Genomic DNA, 25,251 nt, shown 5'->3' with positions numbered 1-25,251 from the left:
CGGACTCGCTCACCTTAACATGTATATTTGAAAAATTCTGCCCCCAGTTTTTTTTAAATTTAATTACGGAAACCTCCTCCCACCCATGGATGAGGATTCCTAAAAAATCCAAAGGCCACCTGGCCAATTCACCCGCCTGCCAACTGTAACATTGGATGGGCAGCAAAAAGTACAGGTTGATTAATTGATTAATGGCCTTAATAGGCCTCTTAATTGTTGGCAGGCGCGCTGCCTGCTCTTGCGTGCGCGATGATGTTGGGACGCTCGCCCAATGTCATCGCGCGCTATTTCACTCTTGGGAATGTTGGGCGTGCGCTCATGCGCCAAGTGGAAAATCCTGCCTCTGAGTAATAGAGCAGCAGGCCAGAGAAAGGGCTCCTAGGGTCCCTAATACAGTACTGGAGGCCTTAGTGCAGGAGTAGAAAGGAAAGAAAGAGGTGACCTATCCATGGAGGGGTGGAGGGGTGGGTGGGGGGCAGAAGGCCCTCCAGACATGCACTGTGAAGGCAGTGAGAGCAGACAGCTACAGAGATCAATGCCCGGACTCTGGCCCCAAGGATCTGAATGTGGCACTGGAAGAAGCTCAATAACCTTACACAAGTGGGCAAGATCAGTGAATGCATCTTTAAACACCATATCCTACCAACCACTATCTCACACCATGCTCAATGCACCACACCCCCATCACTCACCCAACAGTCTCTAGCAATCGGGACTCAGGCCTAACCTTGCAATGTTCCACCTCACCCTGACACACTTACATTGCAGCAAGCCTCACAACCACACCTCGTAGCTTCCACCTACATCTAGCTGTTCAGCTATGGCAAATACATCATCCAAACATATTGCAACATTCTCATTCTCTCTCTTGCAGGACATTTTTTTAAGGTTAGACCAGCATTTATTGCCCACCACTAATTACCCTTGAGACGGTGGTGGTGAGCTGTCTTCTTGAACTCCTACAGTCGATGTGGTGTAGGTACACCCACAGTGCTGTTAGGAAGGGAGTTCCAGGATTTTGACCCAGCGACAGTGAAGGAACGGCGATATATTTCCAAGTCAGGATAGTGAGTGGGTTGGAGGGGAACGTTCAGGTAGTGGTGTTCCCATGTATCTGCTGCCCTTGCCCTTCTAAGTGGTAGTGGTCATGGGTTCAGGAGATGCTGTCTAATGGGCCTTGTTGAATTCCTGCAGTGCATCTTGTAGATGGTACACACTGCTGCTACGGTGCGTCTGTGGTGGAGGCAGTGAATGTTTGTGGGAGGGGTGCCAATTAAGCAGGCTGCTTTGTCCTGGATGGTGTCAAGCTTCTTGAGTGTTGTGGGAGCTGCACTCATCCAGGCAAGTGGGGAGTGTTCCATAACACTCCTGACTTGTGCCTTGTAGATGGTGGACAGGCTTTGGGGAGCCAGGAGGTGAGTTACTAGGTGACATAACAGGAGGCAGCAACCATGACATGGCGGGGGGCAGGCAATTTATCTTCACCTACTTGGAGGAGCTAGTGCTCAGGAATATTGGCACAGCTGTCACTGAAGCTGTAGTAACTAATGTCACTGAAGATACTGGGAATGATAGTGTGTTCCTGCCTCATGCACCTTCTCAAATCCCACTTCACCCTCAGGCGGCAATCTGTTATGATGGACAAGCTGCAGATAGTGTAACCATGCACCTCTTGCTTTCCACCCCAGCCCACACTTCCCTCATTCCAACCCTCCCCCTGTGCATTTAATCTTTTAGGCACTCAAATCCTGGCCTAACCAGCCAGTGCCTGCTGAATGATGAGGATGAAGGCCAGAGGAAAACCACACCTGTGAGGAAGAAACACTGTCACTTGATTTGACTCTTGTAGTCACCAGCCCAGATATTGGCTCTGCATGTGCTTCAGAGTGTAGCATAGTGATGGGATCTGAACGTGGTGAGTTACTGAGCATGAGTAGGCTGGAGCCAGGCAAAGGAACAGGATAGCTCATATGCCAGCTCACTAGTACACAGTCTCCAAGTTAATTCTATCTGTAGTTAGTCTTATCTTCATATAAAGAACACACATTATTGTTTCAGCAATCCTTATGTATGACTGGTATATTTAGATCAAAGTGGAGAAGAATGTAACATGGTGGCAGTGTGGCAGCATGGTTTTTAAGTTTTGACTGAGCAGAATGCAAGACCCAGCCCCTTCACACCTAGCAGAGGAAAAAAAATGGTGTAAAAGCAGAACAACTATCAAAACTCACCATGTGTAAGTGATTCTCCAGCACTGTAGGAATCCTACATTGATGTTGGCCGAGCGTGCTGACATCAATGCGCAGTAGCACGATATTTCGGTCGGCGGGCACACGCCAGAGTCAGCAGGGCGCCCGCCAACAATTAAAAGGCCTGTTAAGGCCATTAAATAACCAATTAAGTTACATTTTTTGCTGCCCACCCAATCGAACGGTTGGCGGGCAGGCGAAAAAGGCCAAGGGGTCTTTGCATTTTTTTGGAAACCTCATCCACAGGCAGAATGAGGTTTCCAAAAGCAAATAAAGATAAAATAAAAGCTTTACAATTGAATTAACAACATGTCCCTGCTCATGTGACAGGGTCACATGAGGGAGTATGTTTTATTACATTTTTATTTTCTTTATTATTTTTCGTTATATCTCTTCACCTCCCTAAGGTAGCTCCGTGCCTCAGGAAGATTATGCAGTGCTCACTCACATGCATGCTCGCCCTTTTCCCCACCCCCCCCTGCCCCGGCAACACAGACAGCGCTCAGCGCTGCCGCTCACGTTTCACACTGGGTGGGCCTTAATTGGCCCACCAGAGTGAAATCATGGTGCGGTGCCGATCGCGGGCAGTAGTCGGCTTCCCGACCACCCCCGCCGAGCCCGCCTGTCAAGGGCAAAATTCTGCCCGTGATTGCTATCAAAGATTCTAGATAGCATTAAAAATCCTGCAAAAAGATAAATAATGATCACAAAATTTCCAATACTCAGTTGGAAGGCAACGGATCTCCTATCTTAATTTACTTTGTTCTGGCAACACATCAAGCTGTGTTTTCTGGTCAGGTGGTGGAGGGTGATCATTGGTCATCATTAGTGGATAGTCCTTGTCGCTCAGCAACTGTCCTCTGGTTTGACATGGTAGCTCAAAGATGGCTGGAACTGAGAACTGGCGAAGGATAGAAGCATCATGGCTGCTGCCAAGATAGTGGGCATTCTCCAACATGGTGTTCTGGCTTTGGTGGCATGCCAACTGCATGTTGAGTGAGTAATACCCCTTGGTACATTTTCCTGTTGAGATATGGTACCCATAATGCCACCTGCGTGTTTTCAATGGCTTCCTGTATCATGGGGATGGCCACTATCCTGGTGAAGCCATATGCTCAATTCTCCTATTCTCTTTACTTAAACAGGAGACAATGAAATCCCTTGTCCTGCCATTCAAGGCCTCTGTGACCTCCTGGATGCAGCGATAGATGATGAACTGCAATATGTTGGTGAGGTCACCTGCTCCAATATGGAAGGATCCACTGGTGTAGAAATTGAGGGAGATTATCACCTTGATTGTCACTGGCAGCAGCAAGCAGCTCGCTGCTCTGAAGTGGCAGTTCTGGGTGGAGGAGATGGCACAGCTCGTCACCACCTCCATGGTGAAGCGTAGCCATCACAGACACTGCTCCTGGCTGTGGTTTAGGTAGGGGCGCGTGCTATCTGATGACCCGAGGTGGGTAAGGCTGAGTGCCCTCCTCCTTCCTCTGCAAGCAGCTTGTCCTCTATTTTCCTCTGCTCCATCTCCCTCTGAACCTACAGCCCAAGAGAACTGTAAATATGTTCCCCTATGTTTGAGAGCAACTGTGTACTCAGCGGTCTTTCAAAAGCACACAATTCCATCTAAACATCCTGCACTATTCCATCTGACTTACAGAACCTCTGACCACATCTCAAACAATATTGTACTTTCACTAACTCTGCAAGTAGAGAGCCAAAAGCACCTCACCTGTTCTTGAATGTCAATGCCTTTAAATAGTGCAGGTAAAACAAAATCAATTCCTAAATTACTTCAGCTGCTGGCTATGTAAAGAAGGGACGTTGTGTTGCACACTGTGTCTGTCACATGAGCAAGGAATAAGAGGCAGGCTAGCTTCAGGTCTGAACATTATGACACATATCTGGAAAATTATGCAATTGTTAAAGATAAAAGTAACAACTCCGACACAAAATAATCCACTTAGCATTCCAGGGTAAACGTAGTCAGGTATCAAATCAGAGTTCCACACTAACTGACATCACAGTCTGCCAACTCTACATGGTTCCATGCCCCACAGAATGCCCTTGCTGTCACCCTCCATAACTTGGTGATTGGTGCAGGTCATGCCAGAAGTCATTAGGAGCAGACCATTAAATTTTCTCTTCATACTCCTCTCAAAATGCTGAAAACTGTGCACAGAGCTGAAGTTTGGGGGTTTGGATTTTCCTGTCAAATCTTCTGGGACCATCAGTATTCCTTGGGTGTACTGAATGTTGTTACTTGCATCAGTCATCCTAATTCTATGTATGTAACAAGGCTAGCTTTAAAATGTAATAATCTACTAATCAGGCTGACCATACCAACCTCAGTGGATATATGAAGAAAAATGTAGAAGTGACAGAATATATAATATTCTATTCCTTACTGTCTGCTTTTGGACAGCTTACTAAAACTGATTCAATACTTCAAATTTGATTTTGTTTCACCCACTCGACTAATTTTGTAAGTTTTCTGCCTTTAGAACATTTTGATAATAAAAATTAGACTGTATTGAGTTATTTTATTCATTCATGGGATGTGGGCGATGCTGGCTTGGTGAGCTTTTATTGCCCATCCCTAGTTGCCCTTAAGAAGATGGTGGTGAGCTGCCTTCTTGAGCCAATGAAATCCATAGAACCATAGATCACTACAGCACAGAAAACAGGCCATTCGGCCCTTCTATATATCTAATTTATTCTTAAAACTTAAGAGTGAGCCCGCATTTACCACGTCAGATGGTAGCTCGTTCCACACTCTCACCACTCTCTGAATGAAGAAGTTCCCCCCAATGTTCCCCCTGAACCTTTCCCCTTTCACCCTAAAGCCATGTCCTCTCATGTTTATTTTTCCTAATCTAAGTGGAAATGTGGTGTAGAAACACCCACAGTGCTGTTAGGAAGACAGTTCCAGGATTTTGACCCAGCAACAGTGAAGGAACAGTGATATATTTCCAAGTCAGGATGGTGGGTGGCTTGGAGGGGAACTTCCAGGTGGTGGTGTTCCCATTTATCTGCTGCCTTTCTCCTAGATGGTAGTGGTCGTGGGTTTGGAAGGTGCTATCTAAGGGGCCTTGGTGAGTTCCTGCAGGGCATCTTGTAGATGCTACACACTGCTGTCATTGTGTGTCGGTGGTGGAGGGAGTGAATGTTTGTGGATGTGGGCTGCTTTGTCCTGGATTACTCAGGTTTGTTGAGTAATGTTGAAGCTGCACTCATCCAGGCAAGTGAAGAGTATTCCATCACACCCTTGACTTGTGCCTTGTAGATGGTGGACAAGCTTTGGGGAGTCAGGAGGTGAGTTATTCACTGCATGATTCCTAGCCTCTGACCTGCACTTGCAGCCACAGTATTTATATGGCTAGCCCGGTTAAGTTTCTGGTAACCCCCAGGATGTTGATAGTGGGGGATTCAGTGATGCTAATGTCATTGAATGTCAAGTGGCGATGGTTAGATTCTCTCTTGTTGGAGATGGTCATTGCCTGGCACTTGTGTGGCATAAATGTTGCTTGCCAGTTGTCAGTCCAAGCCTGGATATTGTCCAGGTCTTGCTGCATTTGGATATGGACTGCTTCAGTATCTGAGTAGTCGCGAATGGTGCTGAACATTGTGCAATCATCAGCGAACATCCCCACTTCTGTCCTTATGATGGAAGGAAGGTCATTGATGACCAACTGGAGCTTAGGACACTACCCTGAGGAACATCTGCAGTGATGTCCTTGAACTGAGATGATTGATCTCCAACAACCACAACCATCTTCCTTTGAGCAAGGTATGACTCCAACCAGTGGAGAGTTTTCTCCCTGATTCCAATTGACAAACAACAATTAAACAATTCAGTGGAGGAGGAGGCTCCACAAATATCACCATTCTCAATGATGGGGGAGACCAGCACATTAGTGCAAAAGATAAGGCTGAAACATTTGTAACCATCTTCAGCCAGAAATGCTGAGTGGATGAACCAAATCAGCCTCCTCCTGAGGTTCCCAACATCGCAGATGCCAGTCTTCAGCCAATTCAATTCACTCCATGTGATATCAAGAAATGGCTGAAGGCACTGGATACTGCAAAGGCTATGGGCCCTGACAACATTCTGACACTAGTACTGAAGACTTGTGCTCCAGAACTAGCCATGCCCATAACCCTAAGCTGTTCCACCACAGCTAGAACGATGGCATTTATCCGACAATGTGGAAAATTGCCCAGTTATTTTCCTGTCCATAAAAAGTAGGACAAATCCAACCCAGCCAATTACCACCCCATCAGTCTAGGTCATCAGCAAAGTGATGGAAGGGGTCATCAACAGTGCTATTCAGTACTTACTCAGCAGTAACCTGCTCACTGATGCTCAGTTTAGGTTCCGCCAGAGCTACTCAGCTCCTGACCTCCTTACAGCCTTAATTCAAACATGGACAAAAGAGCTGAACACAAGAGGGTGAGTGAAAGTGACATCAAGGCAGCATTTGAACAAGTGTGGCATCACACCCTGGCAAAATTGAAGTCAATAGGAATCAGGAGGAAAACTCTCCACTGATTACAGTCATATCTAGCGCAAAGGAAGTTGGTTGTGATGGTTGGAGATTAATCATCTCAGTCCTGGGACATCACTGCATGAGTTCCTCCTGGTAGTGTCCTAGGTCTAACCATCTTCAGCTGCTTCATCAATGACCTTCCTTCTATCATAAGATCAGAAGTGAGGATGTTCGCTGATGATTGCACAATGTTCAGTATCATTCAGAACTTCTCAGATACTGAAGTAGTCCATGTCCAACTGCAGCAAGACCTGGACAATATAGAAGTTTGAGCTGATAAGTGACAAGTGACATTCATGCCACACAAGTGCTAAGCAATGACCATCTCCAACAAGAGAGAATCTAACCCTTGACATTAAATGGCATTACCATCACTGAATCCACCATTGACCAGAAACATAACTGGACCAGCATATAAATACTGTGGTTACAAGAGCAGGTCAGAGGCAGGGAATTTTGATGCAAGTAACTCACCTTCTGACTCCCTAAAGCCAGTCCACCATCTACAAGGTATGGGTCAGTAACATGATGGAATACTCTCCATTTATCTGGACAAATGCAGCTTCAACAATACTCAAGAATCTCAATACCATCCAGGACAAAGCAGCCTGCTTGATTGGCTCCACATCCACCACCTTAAACATTCACTCCCTCCACCATCAACATATAGTGACAGTACCATCTACAAGATGTACTGTAAAACTCGCCAAGGCTTCTTTGTCAGCACCTTCCAAACATGTGACCTTGGCCACCTAGAAGAACAAGGGCAGTGGACACACAGGAACATCACCGCTTTCAAGTTCCCCTCCACAGTCCTGACTTGGAACTATATCACCATTCCCTCATTGTTACGGGATGAAAATCCTGGAACTCCCTTCCTAATGGCACTGTGGGTCTATCTGGACCGGATGGACTGTGGCAGTTCAAGAAGGCGGCTCACCACCACATTCTTGAGGACAATTATGGACAAATACTGTCCTAGTCAGCATCATCCACTTCAAATGAATGAATAAAAGAAAGTTATCAGGATATGATTCAGATTTTGTGTTTCTAGTGATAGGGAACTGAAAGGCTACTTGTTCAATAAAACAAGAAAAATAGACCACCATTTGTTACCTTCTCTGTTCCTGTTCTCTTTGGCTACCTCAAGTGATGATACATTTAGATCTACGGACCGCTCTGTGAAGCGCTGTGAAAGCAGTACCAGCCTCCAGATGGACAGCGGTCTGATTGCTCGCGAAATTTTCTTGGGGATCCTAATGACTCAAGGGATGATAACTGAAGAACTCGGTTTTGTTTATTTGGTCGTTGGCGACCTTTGCAAAACAACTGAGGTGCATGAGTGACAGACAGCACTGCATACCTATCAATGAGGGTTGAAATGTACAATTTTGGTAAGCTGGGTCTGTGCAGCAACATCCAAGTATGTTCAGGCTTCATCTTAATAGATCTGTTGAAATGAGAGACTGAATGGAATAGGGCTATTGGTGTAAAAGGAGAGATTACAGTAGGTTGGCACTGAGCCAAAAGTTTATTAAATGTCTCGCACAATGTGTTTTCAGGCAACAAAGCATAAGCCAAGCAAGAGTGAGAATGCAGAAGCCAATACAGAAGCTATTGACAGCATTCTGCAGCCAAACTGTCTCAGATTCTAGCACCCAGTAATCGCCGGCCATGTGGATGACCTTCCACTGGCCCTAGCCTCAGGAGAGCACTGCGAAAGGGTAAAAATCTTCTATTAAGAAAGCCACTAACATGGCGTCAAAAAAGTTGCATAAGGAGTCAATATTGGGCCATAACTACCGGTTGAAGTGGCAATTGAGCCAGATTGCCACTCTGCTCGATCGTAGTTACCTGAAAATCCAGTTGATCCGATCTCACCTGACCTTCGAACTCAGGCCGGGCGAAATCTGGGCAATACACCACATTATGAGGGCCTAGCAGCGAGGGCAGCTCAGTCGCATAAGTAAGCCACACACCCTTTTTTACAGCACAAGCTGCCGTAAACGAGGTAAGTTTAAAGGTCCAGACAGCTTTAAAAATCTTTGAGAAGCCAGGGAGAAGGTAAGTGTCTAAGATAACTGGGTAGGATTTGTAGAGGGTCGGGGTGGTGTCGGGTCAGGTCTGGGGTGGGGGAATTGGGTCGGGCCTTTGGAGGGGGGGGGTTGGGTCTGGTCTGGGGGGTGTTTGGGATTTGTGGAGGTTGGGAGCCAGGCCTTGTGGGGTGTTGGGAGGTTGGGAGCTGGGCCATGTGAGGTTGGGAGGGGGGCGGGGAAGCAGAGGTCGGGAGCTACACATTGTGGATGTTGCAGTGGGGTTACGCTGAACTGGAGCTTAGTAGTTACGGTCCAATAAGTCATAAATCAATAGAAAGATAATGGGAATGAGTATAAAACAGGCTGTTAATGCCCAATTACCCATTTTGTACCATCACCCAAGACATATTTATACTCATTAAATCTAGAGTTCTAATTTAAATAAACAGGGCTGGAAGCCTTCTTTGCATCAATTAAATAATGTAAGTCCCAATCAATCAGGACCCTTAAAAATGTTTGAAGATCAACGTTAATGGTCTGATTTTGGAAATGCATGTTCTTGACAGGAGCCTTGAGGACAATTTTGTAAAACTGCCTTTTCCAGTTTCTGTTAAATGATGATTATCTTCTGACTATGGTTTCAAAACATTGATTTTTCTCCCAGTTAAATAAATCAATTGCTAACACTCTACATGAAACATTAAGCTAGAATAATCACATAATTCAAAGAGAATAATAGTTTCAAACCCCTTAACTAAAACCACAAGAATATCACATTTCTGGCACTATGGGGAGAATTTTTCCTATGGCGGGCGGGCTGGATGGGACCGGGTGGGGGCGGGCACAGAGTTGACGCCCAGTTTATGCGGGCGGGCCAGTTAAGGACTGCCCAGTGTAACGCGTGGCCGGTAGCGCTGAGCACTCCCTGTGCAGGCGGGGGGAGGAGGGAGAGTCGGGGCCTGTGCTCGTTCGCGCGTGCGCACAAAAGAGCGCAGAAATCTCGAAGCTGTCTCAGGGAGATTGAATGGTTGTGAAAACTTTTTAATAAATAAAGTGAGAATTTATTTAAACATGTCCCCTCATGTGACAGTGTTACATGAACTGGGACATGTTTGTGAAGTAAGTAAAACTTATTTATTTATTTTATAAAACCTTCAGGAAACCTCATCCCACCCGTGGATGAGGTTTCCTGAAAAATGCGAAGGCCGCTTGGGCTCTTTGCCTGCCCCCCAACCTTATGGCTGGACAGGCAGTGTTGTTAACAAGTTAAATTACTCTTTTTAATGGCCTTGATAGGCCGTTGACAGTTCAGCTGGTGAGCAGCTTACTCTGGCTGCACTCCCGCCGGATGGAATATTGAAATGATGCGCGATGACATTGGGGCGCACGCCTGACTTCATCGTATGTCATTTTACGCATCAATGTTTCGGGCCCCTCCCCCTGCACACCAACGGCAATATTCTGCCCAATAACAAAAGAGGAGGAAACCTGACATATTACCATTTACCAGGCAAATAATCAAACAAGGTCGGAAATTCTGCACCATCATTTAGGAAGGATGTGAAAGTTTTGGAGAAGATGCAGAAAAGATTGACTAGAATGGTTCCAGGGATGAAGGATTATATTATATGGATAGACTGGAAAAGCTGAAGTCATTCTCCGTATAGCAGAGGAGGCAAAGAGGAGATTTGATAAGGTGTTTAAAATCATGGAGGGTTAGATAGACTAAATAAAGAGGGATTGTTTCCAATGTCTGAAGGATCAATAAACAAAAGGGCACAGCTTTAAAGTGATTAGCCAAAGAAACAGAGGCGGCATGAGGAAAAACTTGTTAAGCTGCAGTTTTTTAAGGTTTGGAATGTAGTGCCTGATAGAGAGGTGGTTACAGATTCAGGACAGTTTTTTATGGCCCCATCATGGCGGGTGCAGGGCCATAAAATTTAGCGAGCCATTCAAAAGTCCATTGACTTTCGGCAGCGCCGTAAAATCTCGCAGGCGTAAAATTCCGCCCACCAGTGGCATATGAAGCAGACAAAGCGCATGCTTACATATGTTTCCATAGCTAGATTTTCCTGGAAGAAAATGCCACCCGCCATAGCCATATTGGCAGGATTAAGAGGTTGATAATCAACCTGTTTAGCCACATTATGAGCACACCTTCCATGGCCATCAAATCCTGGAGCGGGACTCAAGCCCAGAGGTAAGGACTCTACACATTGTGCCACAAGGCCTCCACAGATTGTTCAACTGTAGCTTTTAAAAGGGAATTGGATAAATATTTGAAGGAGGAACATTTGAAAGGTTACAGGGAAAGAGCAGAGAAGTGGAATTAACCAAATTGCTCTCCAAAAGAGCCAACACAGACTCAGTGTGCCAAACAACCTCCTTCTGTGCTGTACTGTTCAATGATTCTACAATATGGCATACGGTAGCAATATTCTTTAAATTCATAAGGCTACTGTTACTCAATGTAAAATGGCATCCTGCGCAATGCACGCTTAGCCCATTTATTCATGGCGTAGGGAATATTTATTCCCGATTAACACTCGGAACCCTGACATATATTACAATATACAACAAGCATGTTACAACCTTGTGCCAAAGTTACGCAAAGTACAGCATTTTTATTAAACTAAATTTTCAGTTATTTTTGAATCTTCTGCAATATGAGAAAATAATTTAATATCACATCTGTAAAATCAATAATCTCAATGCTTTATATTAGTGTAAATTTAAAAAGTATATAAGTTGCAAAGTACAAAATCATACAATAGTTTCAAATTTGTAGAGCATTAAAACTACTTGCATTAAAGTAGCATTTTTAAAAATGTCCTTAAGTGCTTCATGTAAGGAATAGACATTGAACCAAAGAATGGGATATTGGGGGCGGGGTGGGGGAGGCAGGGTGTGGGTTGGTGACTAAAAGCTTGGTTAAAAAGATGGGTGTAAGGAGAGTGTTTAAAGGAGAAGAGGGAGATAGGGAGCTCAGGGTTTAAGGGAGGGTATTCTGGACCTTTGGACTTAGTTGGCTGAAAGTTGTCAGTAGTAGTGGGGTGAATTAGGAAGAGGGGAATATACAAAAGGTGCTATGAGGTGATTCTTGGCCTGCTTCTATTTTTGTGTTTTGATTCACTTACCACTGCTGGTGCATTTACTACCGACAAGTTATAGCCATACAAAAATGATGAACCAAAGGCTCCAGCCAATGAAGCGATCACAAGGTGGCAGGTCAATCCCTGGGAAGGTAAAAGATCCCATTTAAACATTTTCAGCATTTTTTACCAGGTTTTTATTGCTGGGAAGATCCCATTTGGCTTTTAACATGTCTTCTTCTTATTTCATATATGTATATTGGTTAATATTACATTTGGTATTCAGTGAATAAGATGCCTCCCATATACATTATTCTCTTACAAACAGTCTTTCCCTGGAATCCATAGTTCGATATTGTCTATACATTTTTTTAAAAACTCAATAGCTGTCAAGTTTGCATGACCTCTGTTGGATAGGTTATTGTATAGAAGAAAGCAGGTCAAGCCAGAGAATAATAAAACGAGAATAAGAGGTGAAGGTGGAACACAGCCAAACTTAGGCTGGGATTTTTAATTGTCTATTGGGGAGAGACCAGGAGCGGGTATGCTTTGAAAGTAATGCCCTTGAATGGTGCGTCAGTGTCCCAACACCTCCAGATATGCTGCTATTTTCAAAGTGAGGGAGTGGCAGTGGAGTCGGAACCCCCTCGCCTCCATTTACCGGCCCATTAAACTTGTTACAGGCATGGGAGCGCCAGAAGGTGATTTTGTAAGCACAGCTGGCAAAATCTGAACTGTCTAGTGCACATTAGTACACAGCTGAAGGGTTCAATGCAGGGACTCATTAAGAAATTTATTTTTTAGAAGAAATTTTTTTGTCACCAAGAGCTTTTGTCTCGGATCGAGACCTTACAGTTGGCCATTTGCAGTTTTGCTTTGTCTGCTGGGTGAGGCTACTGGCTCTCCGATGTCCTGCATTCCCCATTCTGCAAGGCAACAGCAAGCCCTATCATCGCTGCCATCTGCCTTTGACGATCATGCTCAGCAGGCAGTTGCCACCTCCTGGCAGAGCTTGGCACTACTAATGACTAGGGTCCAGCCCAATTACAGCATCTTTATTTAAAGATTGCATTGCGTGAGCTTCTTTTTCTCCTCAAAGTCTTAACTCAACCTTTCTTTTCTTCTATTCTCTATGTGATTTGATTGTGATCCACCCAGCCTAACTCGCCCTCCTTTTTCCACAGTTGCTTGGTTTTTTTCACAATCTCTAAATCTCATTGGTTAAGGAGATAGACTGTTGGTATCATCATTCATGAAGGTCCTAGATGCACAATTTCCCTTGCCACGCTCTTATCAGCCTGCACTTCCAACAACTCTCAAGGCAAAAAAATTTCAAGCTGAAGAGTGATGGAAAATATCCAATTAACAGGGCATGCCACAAGAAGCTCCATTCCAGCAAACTCTGGGCCAAAAAATATCTTTGTAATAGATTTTTCTCTATTTTGACTTCTTTATCTTAAATTTGCAATTCTGGCAAAGTGAGCATGGGTATAATCTAAATCCAGGAACCAGAGTGCTAGCTTTGAGGTGCTATACCATATCCGATAGGCCCTTTCACATCCATTCTTCTTCCCACCGCAGGCTAACCAGTCTTAGCCATTAAATACTGTTGCCTCATTTGTTTTCCCTATCAGTGTGCTCTTTTAACTTGCAGTTTCTTAATTTGCCTGCCTTTATTTTCTATGTTTCTTAGCCTTAGCTTAAATCAATCTTTTCTTGCAATTGCTTTTCTTTGTCTAATTGAGAAATACCTTTAGTCTTATCCGATGTACTGAAACTTCTAAAATCAGCAATTTAAGTGATAGTCAATGATAGCACTGATATATCTTCAATTGCAGTCTAATGTGAAATTCTTATCTTAAATATTAAGGCAGAGGCATTGGTGGTGATACCCACACATAGAAATAAGGAGCTTCTAGCAGATGCAATAGAAGTTGGTGACTTTGACAGATTTATCAATGCAGTAAACGATCTCCTCTGGAATTATTCATGGAAAGGGTCAAGAGTGAAATCAGAGAATTTCAGATAATTAACTGAACTTGGTTTTCATGAACAAGCATGGTAAACTCTAGATTAGGCACTTTGCCAGACACCAAGATTGTGTATATTCAACTGCCTGAAATATTTCTGCTTTCTGTTCAGCTTTTGATTACTTTAACAATTGTTTTAGTTATTGATAACTGTTTCCAGATTTCCAATTTGTGGCCAATAGTTTCTGTAACTGCCTATTATATACTGAGCAGTTCCATCCCTGATCACAGCCAACACCTCACCCTCACAATCTAGCATGGCCATTCTATACCCTCAGTCTCAATCACAGATTTAGCCACCTGTGGCCACTTCTTTATGTTCCTCACCACCTACACACTACCATCACCTTACAAACCCACTTCATCTCTTGTAAGCATTCTCACCTGAGTCATTTGTAACTACACTTTCAAACTCTTACCTGTCTGGCCCTTGGATTTCCATTTGTCACAACATTAGAAGTTGCTCAAGCACCCCCTCACCACTAACTTTGATGCCATTATCCCCAGAAAAATCTTTACTCTCTCCCACCATGGTCATTTCCCCTGATATGGCTTCCATCTTTGCTCCCTCAAATCCAAATGGTGAAGACCTGAGTGTATCTGTTGACTTAATCACCAATTCATCACCAATAGCTATTGGAATTCGCTGTCCTCTGCCAAAGCTACCAATGCTACTCCAGGATCATCCTGGAAAGCAAAGATAATGAGAAGACAGACAGAAGGAACAGGTCATATGTTACACCTTTTTCAACTAAACAAAAACTTGGGAAACAATCATTCCTTGGTTGATTCCCCAGGGCAATGCCTTGACCAATAAGAGTCGACCTCCCCAGTTTGAATTTGAACAAAGCTGGGCATTTAACTGTTCCCTGCTGCATGCTCCACGGCAATGCCTCCACCAATCAGAGTCCACTTGCTAACCAATCAGCACTCTCTTCTCATGCAGTATAAATTGTTGTTCCCTTTTACTGTTGATAATTTTTTATGAACTGTCTTGATGAGTGAAATGTGAAATGTTAAAAGTCAACGGCTCTCCAAATTTTCCTGTCCTACCCATGACAATGCCCGCTGGTGTTGGGGCTGGAAAATCCCACCCAACGTGTTATTTTTGGATTTTAAAAAAATCTTCAATAATGTTGGCAGGGGGATGGGATGAGAGGAGGTTCAGCAGGGGGAGATGCACAGCCAAAATTAGAAGAGAGAGCAAGTGAGTCTGGAAGGCATAGAAATTATAGGCCAGTTAAGGCACAAGGAAGTTTGGCAAGGTTGGATGGTATTTATCTTAATGCAAGGAGTCTGACAAATAAGGCAGATGAGTTGAGGGCACAATTTAACACATGGAAGTATGATGTCATTGCTGTCACAGAGACATGGTTGAGAGAGAGGCAGGATTGGCAGCTCAATATTCCAGGATATAGGGTCTTCAGGCGAGACAGGGAAGGAGGTAAAAGGGGAGGGGTATCACAATATTGATCAAGGAATCAATTACAGCAGTAAGGAGGGATGACATTTTAGAAGGCTCCTCAAATGAAACCATATGGGTAGAACTGAAAAACAAAAAGGATCAATCACATTGCTGGGAGCATACTACAGGCCCCTAAACAGTCAGGGAGAAATAGTTGAGCAGATATGTAGACAAATTTCAGAGAAGTGTAAAAGTATTTAGGTAGTAATAGTGGGGGATTTCAACTTCCCCAACATTAACTGGGTTAATCACGGTGTGATAGGCTCAGAGGGAGCGGAATTCTTACAGTGCATCCAGAAGAGCTTTTTAAGCCAGTATGTAGAAAGTCTTACAAGAGAGGGGGTGGTCCTGGACTTAATTTTAGGGAATGAAGCCAGGCAAGTGGTAGAGTTATCAGTGGGGGAACATTTTGCAGATGGTGATGATAACTCCGTTAGATTCAAGGTTGTTATGGAAAAGGACAAGGATGGGCCAGAAATCAGGGTTCTAAATTGGGAGAAGGCTGATTTTAATAAGGTCAGATATGATTTGGCCAGAGTGGACTGGGAGCAGCTACTTTTAGGTAAATCTGCATCAGAGCAGTGGGACTCATTCAAGAAGGAAGTAGGGAGAGTATAGGGCCAACATTTTCCAGGAAAGACAAAGGGTGGGACTAACAAATCCAGGGAACCCTGGATGTTGAGGGATATACAGGATTGGATAAAGAGCAAAAGGGAGGCTTATAGCAGATAACGAGGACTCAAAACAGCAGAAGCCCTAGAGGAGTATAGAATGTGTAGGGGGGAACTTAAAAAGGAAATTAGGAGAGCAAAAAGAGGGCATGAAAAAACATTGGCAGGTAAAATAAAGGAAAATCCACAGTTATTTTACAAGTACATTAAGAGTAAGAGGATAATTAGGGAAAGAGCAGGGCCCATTAAGGACCATAGTGGTAAATTGTGTGTGGAGCCGAAGGGGTAGGTAGGGTCCTAAGTTAATACTTTGTGTCGGTTTTCACAAGTGAGAGGGACGACGTGGGTATGGAAATCAGACAGAAGGATTGTGATATAATTTTTTAAATTAGCATAGAAAGGGAGGAGGTTCTAAGCAGTCTGGCAGGCTTAAAAGTAGATAAATCTCCAGGCCCGGATGAAATGTATCCCAGGCTGTTGAGTGAGGCAAGGGAGGAGGTAGCAGGGGCACTGGCAATAATTTTCAATACCTCTCTGACCACAGGAGAGGTGCCAGAGGACTGGAGGACAGCCAATGCGGTACTGTTATTCAAGAAGGGAGGAAGGGATAAACCAGGGAACTACAGGCCAGTCAGTCTAACCTCAGTGGTGGGAAAACTATTGGAAGCAATTCTGAAGGACAGAATTAATCTACACTTGGAGAGGCAGGGATTAATCAAGGACAGTCAGCATGGTTTTGTTGGGGTAGGTCATGTATGACCAATTTGATTGAATTTTTTGAAGAGGTGACCAGGTGTGTAGATGAGGGCAATGCATTTGATGTAGCCTACTTGGACTTCATCAAGACTTTTGATAAGGTCCCGCATGGGAGACTGATAACGAAGGTAAGAGCCCATGGGATCCAAGGCAATTAGGCAAATTGGATCCAGAATTGGCTGAGTGGCAGGAAGCAGAGGGTGATGGTCAATGGGTGTTTTTGTGACTGGATGCCTGTGTCCAGTGGGGTTCCACAGGAATGTCCCTTGCTGTTTGTGGTATATAATAAACGATTTAGACTTGAATGTAGGAGAGTTGATCAGTAAGGTCGCGGATGACACGAAAATTAGTGGGGTGGTAAATAGTGAGGAGGCTAGCCTTAGATTACAGGAGGATATAGACAGGCTGGTCAGATGGGCTGATCAGTGGCAAATGGAATTTAATCCAGATAAGTGTGAGGTGATGCACTTGGGCAGGACAAACAAGACACGGGAATACACGATGAATGGTAGGACCCTGGGAAGTTCTGAGGATCAGAGGGACCTTGGTGTACATGTCCACTTGTCCATTAAGGTAGCGGAACAGGTAGATAAGGTGGTTAAGAAGGCATATGGGATACTTGCCTTTATTAGCCGAGGCATAGAAAATAAGAGCAGGCAGGTTATGCTGGAACTTTATAAAATGCTGGTTAGGCCACAACTAGAGTATTTTGTGCAGTTCTGGAATCCACATTATTGGAAGGATGTGATTGCACTAGAGAGAATGCAGAGGAGATTTACCAGGATGTTGCCTGGGCTGGAGAGTTTTAGTTATGAGGAGAGATTGGATAGACTGGGGTTATTTTCCCTGGAGCAGAGGAGATTGAGGGGGAACATGATTGAGGTGTATAAAATTATGAGGGGCATAGATAGGGCAGACAGGAAGGAACTTTTCCCCTTGGTGGAGGGATCAATAACCAGGGGGCATAGATTTAAGGTAAGGGGCAGGAGGTTTAGAGGGGATGTGAGGAAGAATATTTTCACCCAGGGGGTGGTGGGAATCTGGAAGTCACTGCCTGAAAGGGTGGTTGAGGCAGAAACCCTCATAACATTTAAGAAGTATTTGGATGTGCACTTGCAATGCCATGGCATACAAGGCTATGGGCCTAGTGCTGGAAAATGGGATTAGAATAGTTAGGTACTTGTTTGACCGGTGCAGACTTGATGGGCCAAAGGGTCTTTTTCTGTGCTGTAGACCTCTCTGACTCTATGAACTTAGTAGACTCATGACTAAGGTCAGAGCATGTGGAGTCAAGGGACAACTAGCAGAATGGATAGGTAGCTGGCTACAAAACAGAAAACAGAGAGTAGAGGTTAAGGTTAGCTACTCAGACTGGCAAAAGGTGGGAAGTGGTATTCCACAGGAAACAGGGATGGGAACACTGTTGTTAACCACATGTATAAACAAATTAGACTTGGGAATCAGGAAGTACAATTTCCAAATTTGCAGGAAGCACAAAATTGGGGGCACAGTTCATAGTGAGGAAGAATGACAGAAAAACAATAGACACTAATAAACACGCAAAATGAGCAATAAATTAGCAAATGAATTTCAATGTAGTTAATTGTAACATAGCATTTTGGAAGGAAGAATAAGGAGGCCACATACTGCTTGAATAACAAGAGTCTAAATGGAGTTGGAGAGCCAAAGGAATCTGGAGGTGCAGATATGAATCACTGAAATAGAAAAAAAGCAAACAAAACATTGGGGTTCGCTTCTGGAAGGAAGGGACTGAAAAGCAGTTACTTTAAGCATTTTCTAGAATCTTGGTTAGACCACACTTGGACTGGAGAAAGTTCAAAAAAGAATTCATAAAGATGATACCAGAACTGAGAGGATATATTTATTGGGAAAGGCTGAACAGCCTGATGCTTTTTTCTCCAGAAAAGAGAAGGCTGAGGGGTGACCTGATAGGGTCTTTAAGCTTATGAAAGGGTTTGACATGGCACACATAGAGAAAATATTTCTGCTTGTGTGAAGTCCAAAAATAGAGGTCATCCTTGTCACATCAGCGTGATTCAGTTGGTAGCACCCTCACCTCTGAGTAGGAACATTGTGAGTTCAAGTCCCACTCCAGAGATTTGAGCGCAAAAATCTAGACTGGTACTTCACGGCAGTACTGAGGAAGTTCACCAAATTAAAAATGAAGGGGAAAAACTGAAACTAACTTGTTTTGTTTTCATATTATCCACAGTCCTTATTTTGATGCAATTATTTATGTCCCCGTCATTGGTCTGCATTGTACAGGACTGCTGTGTTTCTAGAAAGAAAAGGAAATTATGACACCATATTAATACACAACGAACGTTAAATTCACAAAAACATCTACACTTATGTGTATTTCTTTACCAAGCCAACCTCCTTCTTCATTAAATATATTTTAATATGTTTTCTATATCTCTTTTCCTTTCTGCACTCATGCTAAAAACATAAGAGTTTTTCCGGGCAAAAGGAGGCAGGTTTGGGTGCATGCGGGGAGTAAAATCCCCAAAAACTGACATCAGGCTGGGATTCCGACATTATTCTGCCATCCTCTGGGTTTCAACAGGGAGGGGGCGGATTGAATGCAAGTGGGGAACTCCTCCGTGGAACTGTTAGGGAGTTAATTGGATTATTCAAACAGGTAATTAAGTGTTTCTTTAATCCTGCATTCTGACCTTAACAGGCAGGGAACCTATTTCCTGAGCTGTCAGAAACTCGCCAGGGGCAACCAGGTGAAGGCGCAGCAGGGAGTACTTCTTCAGTGAAACTGACTGGCTGGGAAGCCTTTGTCCAGTGAAACTGAACAGCTGCAGCCATAGCCAGATGAGTGTCTGGTGCACATTGCACTCCTTCTCAGAGATTGTTTTCATTGCTTGAAAGCTTGTTTGAAGTCACTTCAAGTGTCCAGTGCTTTGCTCATCTTCGGCTGCATTTCTCTGCTGTCAGCCTTCGCCATAACATAGGAGCAACTTATGCAGCTCCACTTTCTACCTCTGTTGAAAAGCAAGAGAAGCAGCAACACCAAGCAGCAGCTGGAGCAACACCAGCAGCAGCTGGAGCAACACCAGCAGCAGCTGGAGCAACACCAGCAGCAGCTGGAGCAACACCAGCAGCAGCTGGAGCAACACCAGCAGCAGCAGCACCAGCCACATGCTGCTCCACAGGACAGCAGGATGGACACAGAGATCCAGCTGGAAGGAGGTCATACCCCCAAAACAAGGCATACAGTCAGAGGAGCAACTCTCTCGACATGGCTCAGCATTTCCTGAGTCTCAAGGGGCTCATGTTTTCACAACAGGACATTGCTGATATCTGCAGTCTCTTGGAACAAGATCTCCTTTTCAGTTGTTACCCCAAAATGTTTGCTGGACCCACCTTACTGCTGGGCCTTCAAAACACCAAGGATGTGGAAATTCCCAGTAATAGGAGTAGTCACCTTCTGACTGGTCAAGGCATCTACTGATGAAGGCGCACAAGTAGCCTAATGATCCTGAGGAAAACCTCCCAACAGGAACCAGCAAAACATGGTCTACTTGGCTGTGTCTCAGTTGCCTCAGGGCTGGTGTTGGTCACTGCAAGGCCTTTTATGCAGAAGTGGGGATACAACCATACAAAGTCTATTGACTGTGACTCTGCAGAGGCATCCCAAATGATGAAACACCTCTACTACCAAAGCCATGCAGCCCTGAAAATCTGAAGGTTTTCGATTCACAAGAAAGATCCTGTATAACAGTGGCAAGAAAAGGTGCAGCAACATGACAAGAAGAAGGAGAAGAAGATCTAGCTGAGTCCTGCACTAATTTCAAGCTTTTCTCACTTTGCTTCAGCTGACCAGTGCCTTTGCAGAGAAGGAGTGACAGTATTGTAACACTGAACTTTGTTTAGGCTTAACTGCCAAATTATGTTATTGAACAATAAATAACATTAATACTATACATATGTGCATAATTATAGCAGTGTTAGATTTTGCTAACTCCTCAAAAAAATAAATATAAGTATCTCACACTCCCTATACTAACGGGTATTTTATAACTAACATTCAAAGGCATGGCTATTCCTTCTTACCAACAATGAAACCTATTTGGGTTGGTATGGTCACTTCAACTGTTACCAAACCAAGTCTCACCAAATGTTACCTGTCATGAAGATATTAATGTATTAATGTTATTGGAAATGATTTTTAAATTGGACTTGTGGTAGGGTGTGTGTGTGTGTGCGCGCGTGTGTTTGTGTGTGTGTGTGCATGTGTGTGTGTTTGTGTGTGTGTGTGTGTGTGTGTATGCGTGGGTGTGTGTGTGTGTGTGGGTGTGTGTGTGTGCACACATGCATGTGTGGATTAAAGCCAGCTAGTCTGTGTGCTTTGGTGTTTAGTATTTTGAGATGTTACTTAGATAAAAGTAAGACTAGAAGGTAAAGAGTACATTTGCATTTGATGAATAAACCATTCAAAAGAAGGGAGTAAAATCTTGCACCTAGCTAGGAGACACCAAGCTATATATTACTAATAAAATTGATGCTAAGAAAGGGATTTTATTGTTAGAAGAGGCGGAGTTCAAAGACCTAGTGATACAATGAGAATTTACATTCTAAGGGAAGGCTAGGTACAACAGGAGGAGTTTGTATGTGCAGGTCAAAGGCATATAAGACCTAAGCAGCCTGTAAACCCTACAACTGTGTCTGCAACAAATTGAAAGGAGCCTTGTTTTGAATTTGTAAGATCAAATGTGCTTTGTCTGATGTCTGTTTAAAGCCTATGGGTTGTTGTTGCCTTGGTAAAGAATTACCTGGGAGTGATTAATTTGGGGATTTGTTTAATAGTTATTATGGTAGTAATTTGTAGACATGTGTATGTGTTTAATTTCTTATTAAATTAATAAATGTTTAATTTAATTTACATAAAATACCTCTGGAGGCTTGGTGGTTTCATTTCTGAATTCAAAGCTGTACCTCTAACATACCAATTGAAAATATAGGTTATGACAGTTGTTTAAAGACTCCCTCTGGGATGTAAACAACTCAGCCTTTACCAACTGCTGTGTCAGAACAATTGGGGGGGTCTTGGTGGGATAATATTTGTAAGTCCTTGATTGGTTTAGAATTGGTGAATCTTAAGGTTACAAGTACGAGAAGCACTTTGAATTCAGGAGTTGGTGAGATATTTTTATAAGTGGTGAGACTGCAAGATGGCTTTGGCAATTGCTATACTCCTTGCCTAGGAGTAGAATATATAACTCTGATTGGGTTACAAAAAATACCCAAGGATAAGATAACAAAGTTAACAGATAAGCTAAAATTAGGGATATTTGCTGGGGCTAGGAAAGCTCATATATTTGAACTGCTAACACAGCATTTGAAGTTGGAAGTGTTTCCTGACTGACACTAGTGAGTCACAGCTGGAGGTAGTGTGACTTCAGTTTGAAATGAAGAAGCTTGAATTTGAATAAGCAAAGGGAATGAAAAAATTGATATGACAGGCAGCAGAGAAAGAAAAGGAAAAAGAAAGATTATTTCATAAAGAAATGGAAATGCGAAAACTTGATCTCCAGAGGGAAAAGTTAGCAATGGAAGAGAGAACTAAGGAAAAAGACAGAGAATATCAGCTTAAAAGGCTGGAAGTTAAAAAAGAGACCTCAGATTCGGAGGGGAGTTCTGATGATGAAAAAACCTTTAACCTAAAACCCAGTGGGGAGATGCTTAAATTTGTACAAACTCCTCCAAAGTTTGAGGAAAAAGATATTGAAGAGTTCTTTATTTCATTTGAGCAGCTAGCTAAACTGATGAAATGGCCACAGGAGTACTGGACATTATTGTTTCAGTCTACATTACTGGGTAGAGCACAGGACGTATATGCTTCACTGTCTGAAGAGGTATCGGTGAATTATGATGTGGTGAAAAAGGCTATTTTGAGTACATATGAGTTGGTTCCTGAAGCATACAGACAGAAATTTGGGAATATGAGAAAACAGCCGGGGCAAACTTATATTGAGCTTGAGAGAGTAAAACAAAGTAATTTTGACCAATGGATACGGGTATTAAAAATAGAGACAACATGTGCAGCTCTTAGGAAAGTAATTCTTTAGGAAGAATTTAAAGACTCAATCCCTTTAGCAGTGAGAACTCATGTAGAGGAACAGAGGGTTCAAACTGTAAGACAAGCAGCAGAGATAGCTGATGATTATGAGTTAGTTCATAGAACTAAACCTTTTTTCCGTCACCCTTTTAAATGAGAAAAGGATAGAACGTGGGAAGGTGAAAGGAAGGTAGGTGGTCCGGGAAGAGAAGGTGTAGAAACATAGAAACAGAAAATAGGAGCAGAAGTAGGCCATTCAGCCCTTCGAGCCTGCTCCGCCATTCATCATGATCATGGCTGATCATCCAACTCAATAGCCTGCTCCTGCTTTCTCCCCATACCCTTTGATCCCTTTTGCCCCAAGAGCTATTTCGAACTCCTTCTTGAAAACATACAATGTTTTGGCCTCAATTCCTTTCTGTGGTAGCGAATTCCACAGGCTCACCAGTCTCTGGGTGAAGAAATTTCTCCTCATCTCAGTCCTAAATGGTCTACCCCGTATCCTCAGACTGTGACCCCTGGTTCTGGACTCCCCCACCATCGGGAACATCCTTCCTGCATCTACCCTGTCTAGTTTGTAGGTTTCTATGAGATCCCCCCCCTCATTCTTCTGAACTCCAGCAAACATAATCCTAACTGACTCAATCTCTCCTCATATGTCAGTCCCGCCATCCCAGGAATCAGCCTGGTAAACCTTCGCTGCACTGCCTCTATAGCAAGAACATCCTTCCTCAGATAAGGAGACCAAAACTGCACACAATATTCCAGGTGTGGTCTCACCAAGGCCCTGTATAATTGCAGCAAGACATCCTTGCCCCTGTACTCGAATCCTCTCGCTATGAAGGCCAACACACCATTTGCCTTCTTTACCGCCTGGTGCACCTGCATGCTTACCTTCAGCGATTGGTGTACGAGGACACCCAGGTCTCGTTGCACATTCACCTCTCTCAATTTATAGCCATTCAGATAATAATCTGCCTTCCTGTTTTTGCTACCAAAGTGGATAACCTCACATTTATCCACATTATACTGCATCGGCCATGCATTTGCCCACTCACTCAACTTGTCCAAATCACACTGAAGCATCTCTGCATCCTCCTCACAGCTCACCCTCCCACCCAGCTTTGTGACATCTGCAAACTTGAAGTTATTACATTTAATTCCCTCATCTAAATCATTAACATATATTGTGAATAGCTGGGTCCCAGCACCGATCACTGTGGTACCCCACTAGTTACTGCCTGCCATTTGGAAAAAGGCCCGTTTACTCCTACTCTTTGTTTCCTGTCTGCCAACCAGTTTTCTATCCATCTCAATACACTACCCCCAATCCTATGCACTTTAATGTTACATGCTAATCTCTTATGTGGGACTTTGTCAAAAGTCTTCTGAAAGTCCAAATAAACCACATCCACTGGCTCCCCCTCATCAACTCGACTAGTTACATCCTCGAAAAATTCCAGTAGATTTGTCAAGCATGATTTCTCTTTCATAAATCCATGCTGGCTCTGTCCATTTCTGCCACTGTTTTCCAAGTACTCAGCTATTAAATCTTTTATAATGGACTTTAGAATTTTCCCCACTACCGACATCAGGCTGACTGGTATATAATTCCCTGTTTTCTTTCTACCTCCCTTTTTAAATAATGGGGTTACATTAGCTACCCGCCAATCTGTAGGAACTGTTCCAGGGTCTACAGAATCTCAGAGGATGACCACCAATGCATTCATTATTTCTAGGGCCACTTCCCTAAGTACTCTGGGATGTAGATTATCAGGCCCTGGAGATTTATTGGCCTTCAATCCCATCAATTTCCCCAACACCATTTCCCTACTAATACTGATTTCTTTCAGTTCCTCCCTCTCACTAAACCCTGTGTTCCCCAACATTTCTGGTATGTTATTTGTGTCCTCCTTTGTGAAGACAGAACCAAAGTATGTATTTAGTTGGTCAGCCATTTCTTTGTTCCCCATTATAACTTCCCCTGTTTCTGATTGTAAAGGACCTACATTTGTCTTCAAAAATCTTTTCCTCTTCACATACCTATTTACAGTCAGTTTTTATGTTCCCCGCATGCTTACTCTCGTACTCTATTTTCCCCTTCTTAATCAACCCCTTAGTCCTCCTTTGCTGAATTCTAAACTGCTCCCAATCCTCAGGTGCATTGTTTTTTTTTTAGCCAATTTATATGCCTCTCCCTTGGATCTAATACTATCTATAATTTCCCTTGTAAGCCATGGTTTGGCCACCTTTCCTGTTTTACTTTTGCGCCAGACAGGAATAAACAATCGTTGCAGTTTACCCATGCGTTCTT

The 25,251-nt window shown here is 43.5% G+C and overlaps 1 protein-coding gene across 2 annotated transcripts in view; it reads right to left on the bottom strand.

Annotated features, from left to right (window-relative positions):
• Positions 1-25,251, bottom strand: part of slc2a9l2 (solute carrier family 2 member 9, like 2) — a 461,881-nt gene that overhangs the window by 427,827 nt on the left and 8,803 nt on the right. For both annotated transcript variants that reach the window (XM_078541911.1, XM_078541919.1), the window contains exons 2-3: positions 19,054-19,145; positions 11,970-12,068 (exon numbers count right to left, since the gene is read on the bottom strand). In XM_078541911.1, coding sequence (XP_078398037.1) covers positions 11,970-12,068; positions 19,054-19,125 — 171 coding nt within the window. In that variant the 5' untranslated portion in view covers positions 19,126-19,145. The remainder of the gene's footprint in view (positions 1-11,969; positions 12,069-19,053; positions 19,146-25,251) is intronic.

This window comes from Cetorhinus maximus, chromosome 1 (assembly GCF_964194155.1).
Source record: "Cetorhinus maximus chromosome 1, sCetMax3.hap1.1, whole genome shotgun sequence".
In the NCBI taxonomy this organism is placed as follows: domain Eukaryota; kingdom Metazoa; phylum Chordata; class Chondrichthyes; order Lamniformes; family Cetorhinidae; genus Cetorhinus; species Cetorhinus maximus.
The sequence above is the reverse complement of the archived record's forward strand: the minus strand, read 5'-3'. Positions and strand labels throughout refer to the sequence as shown.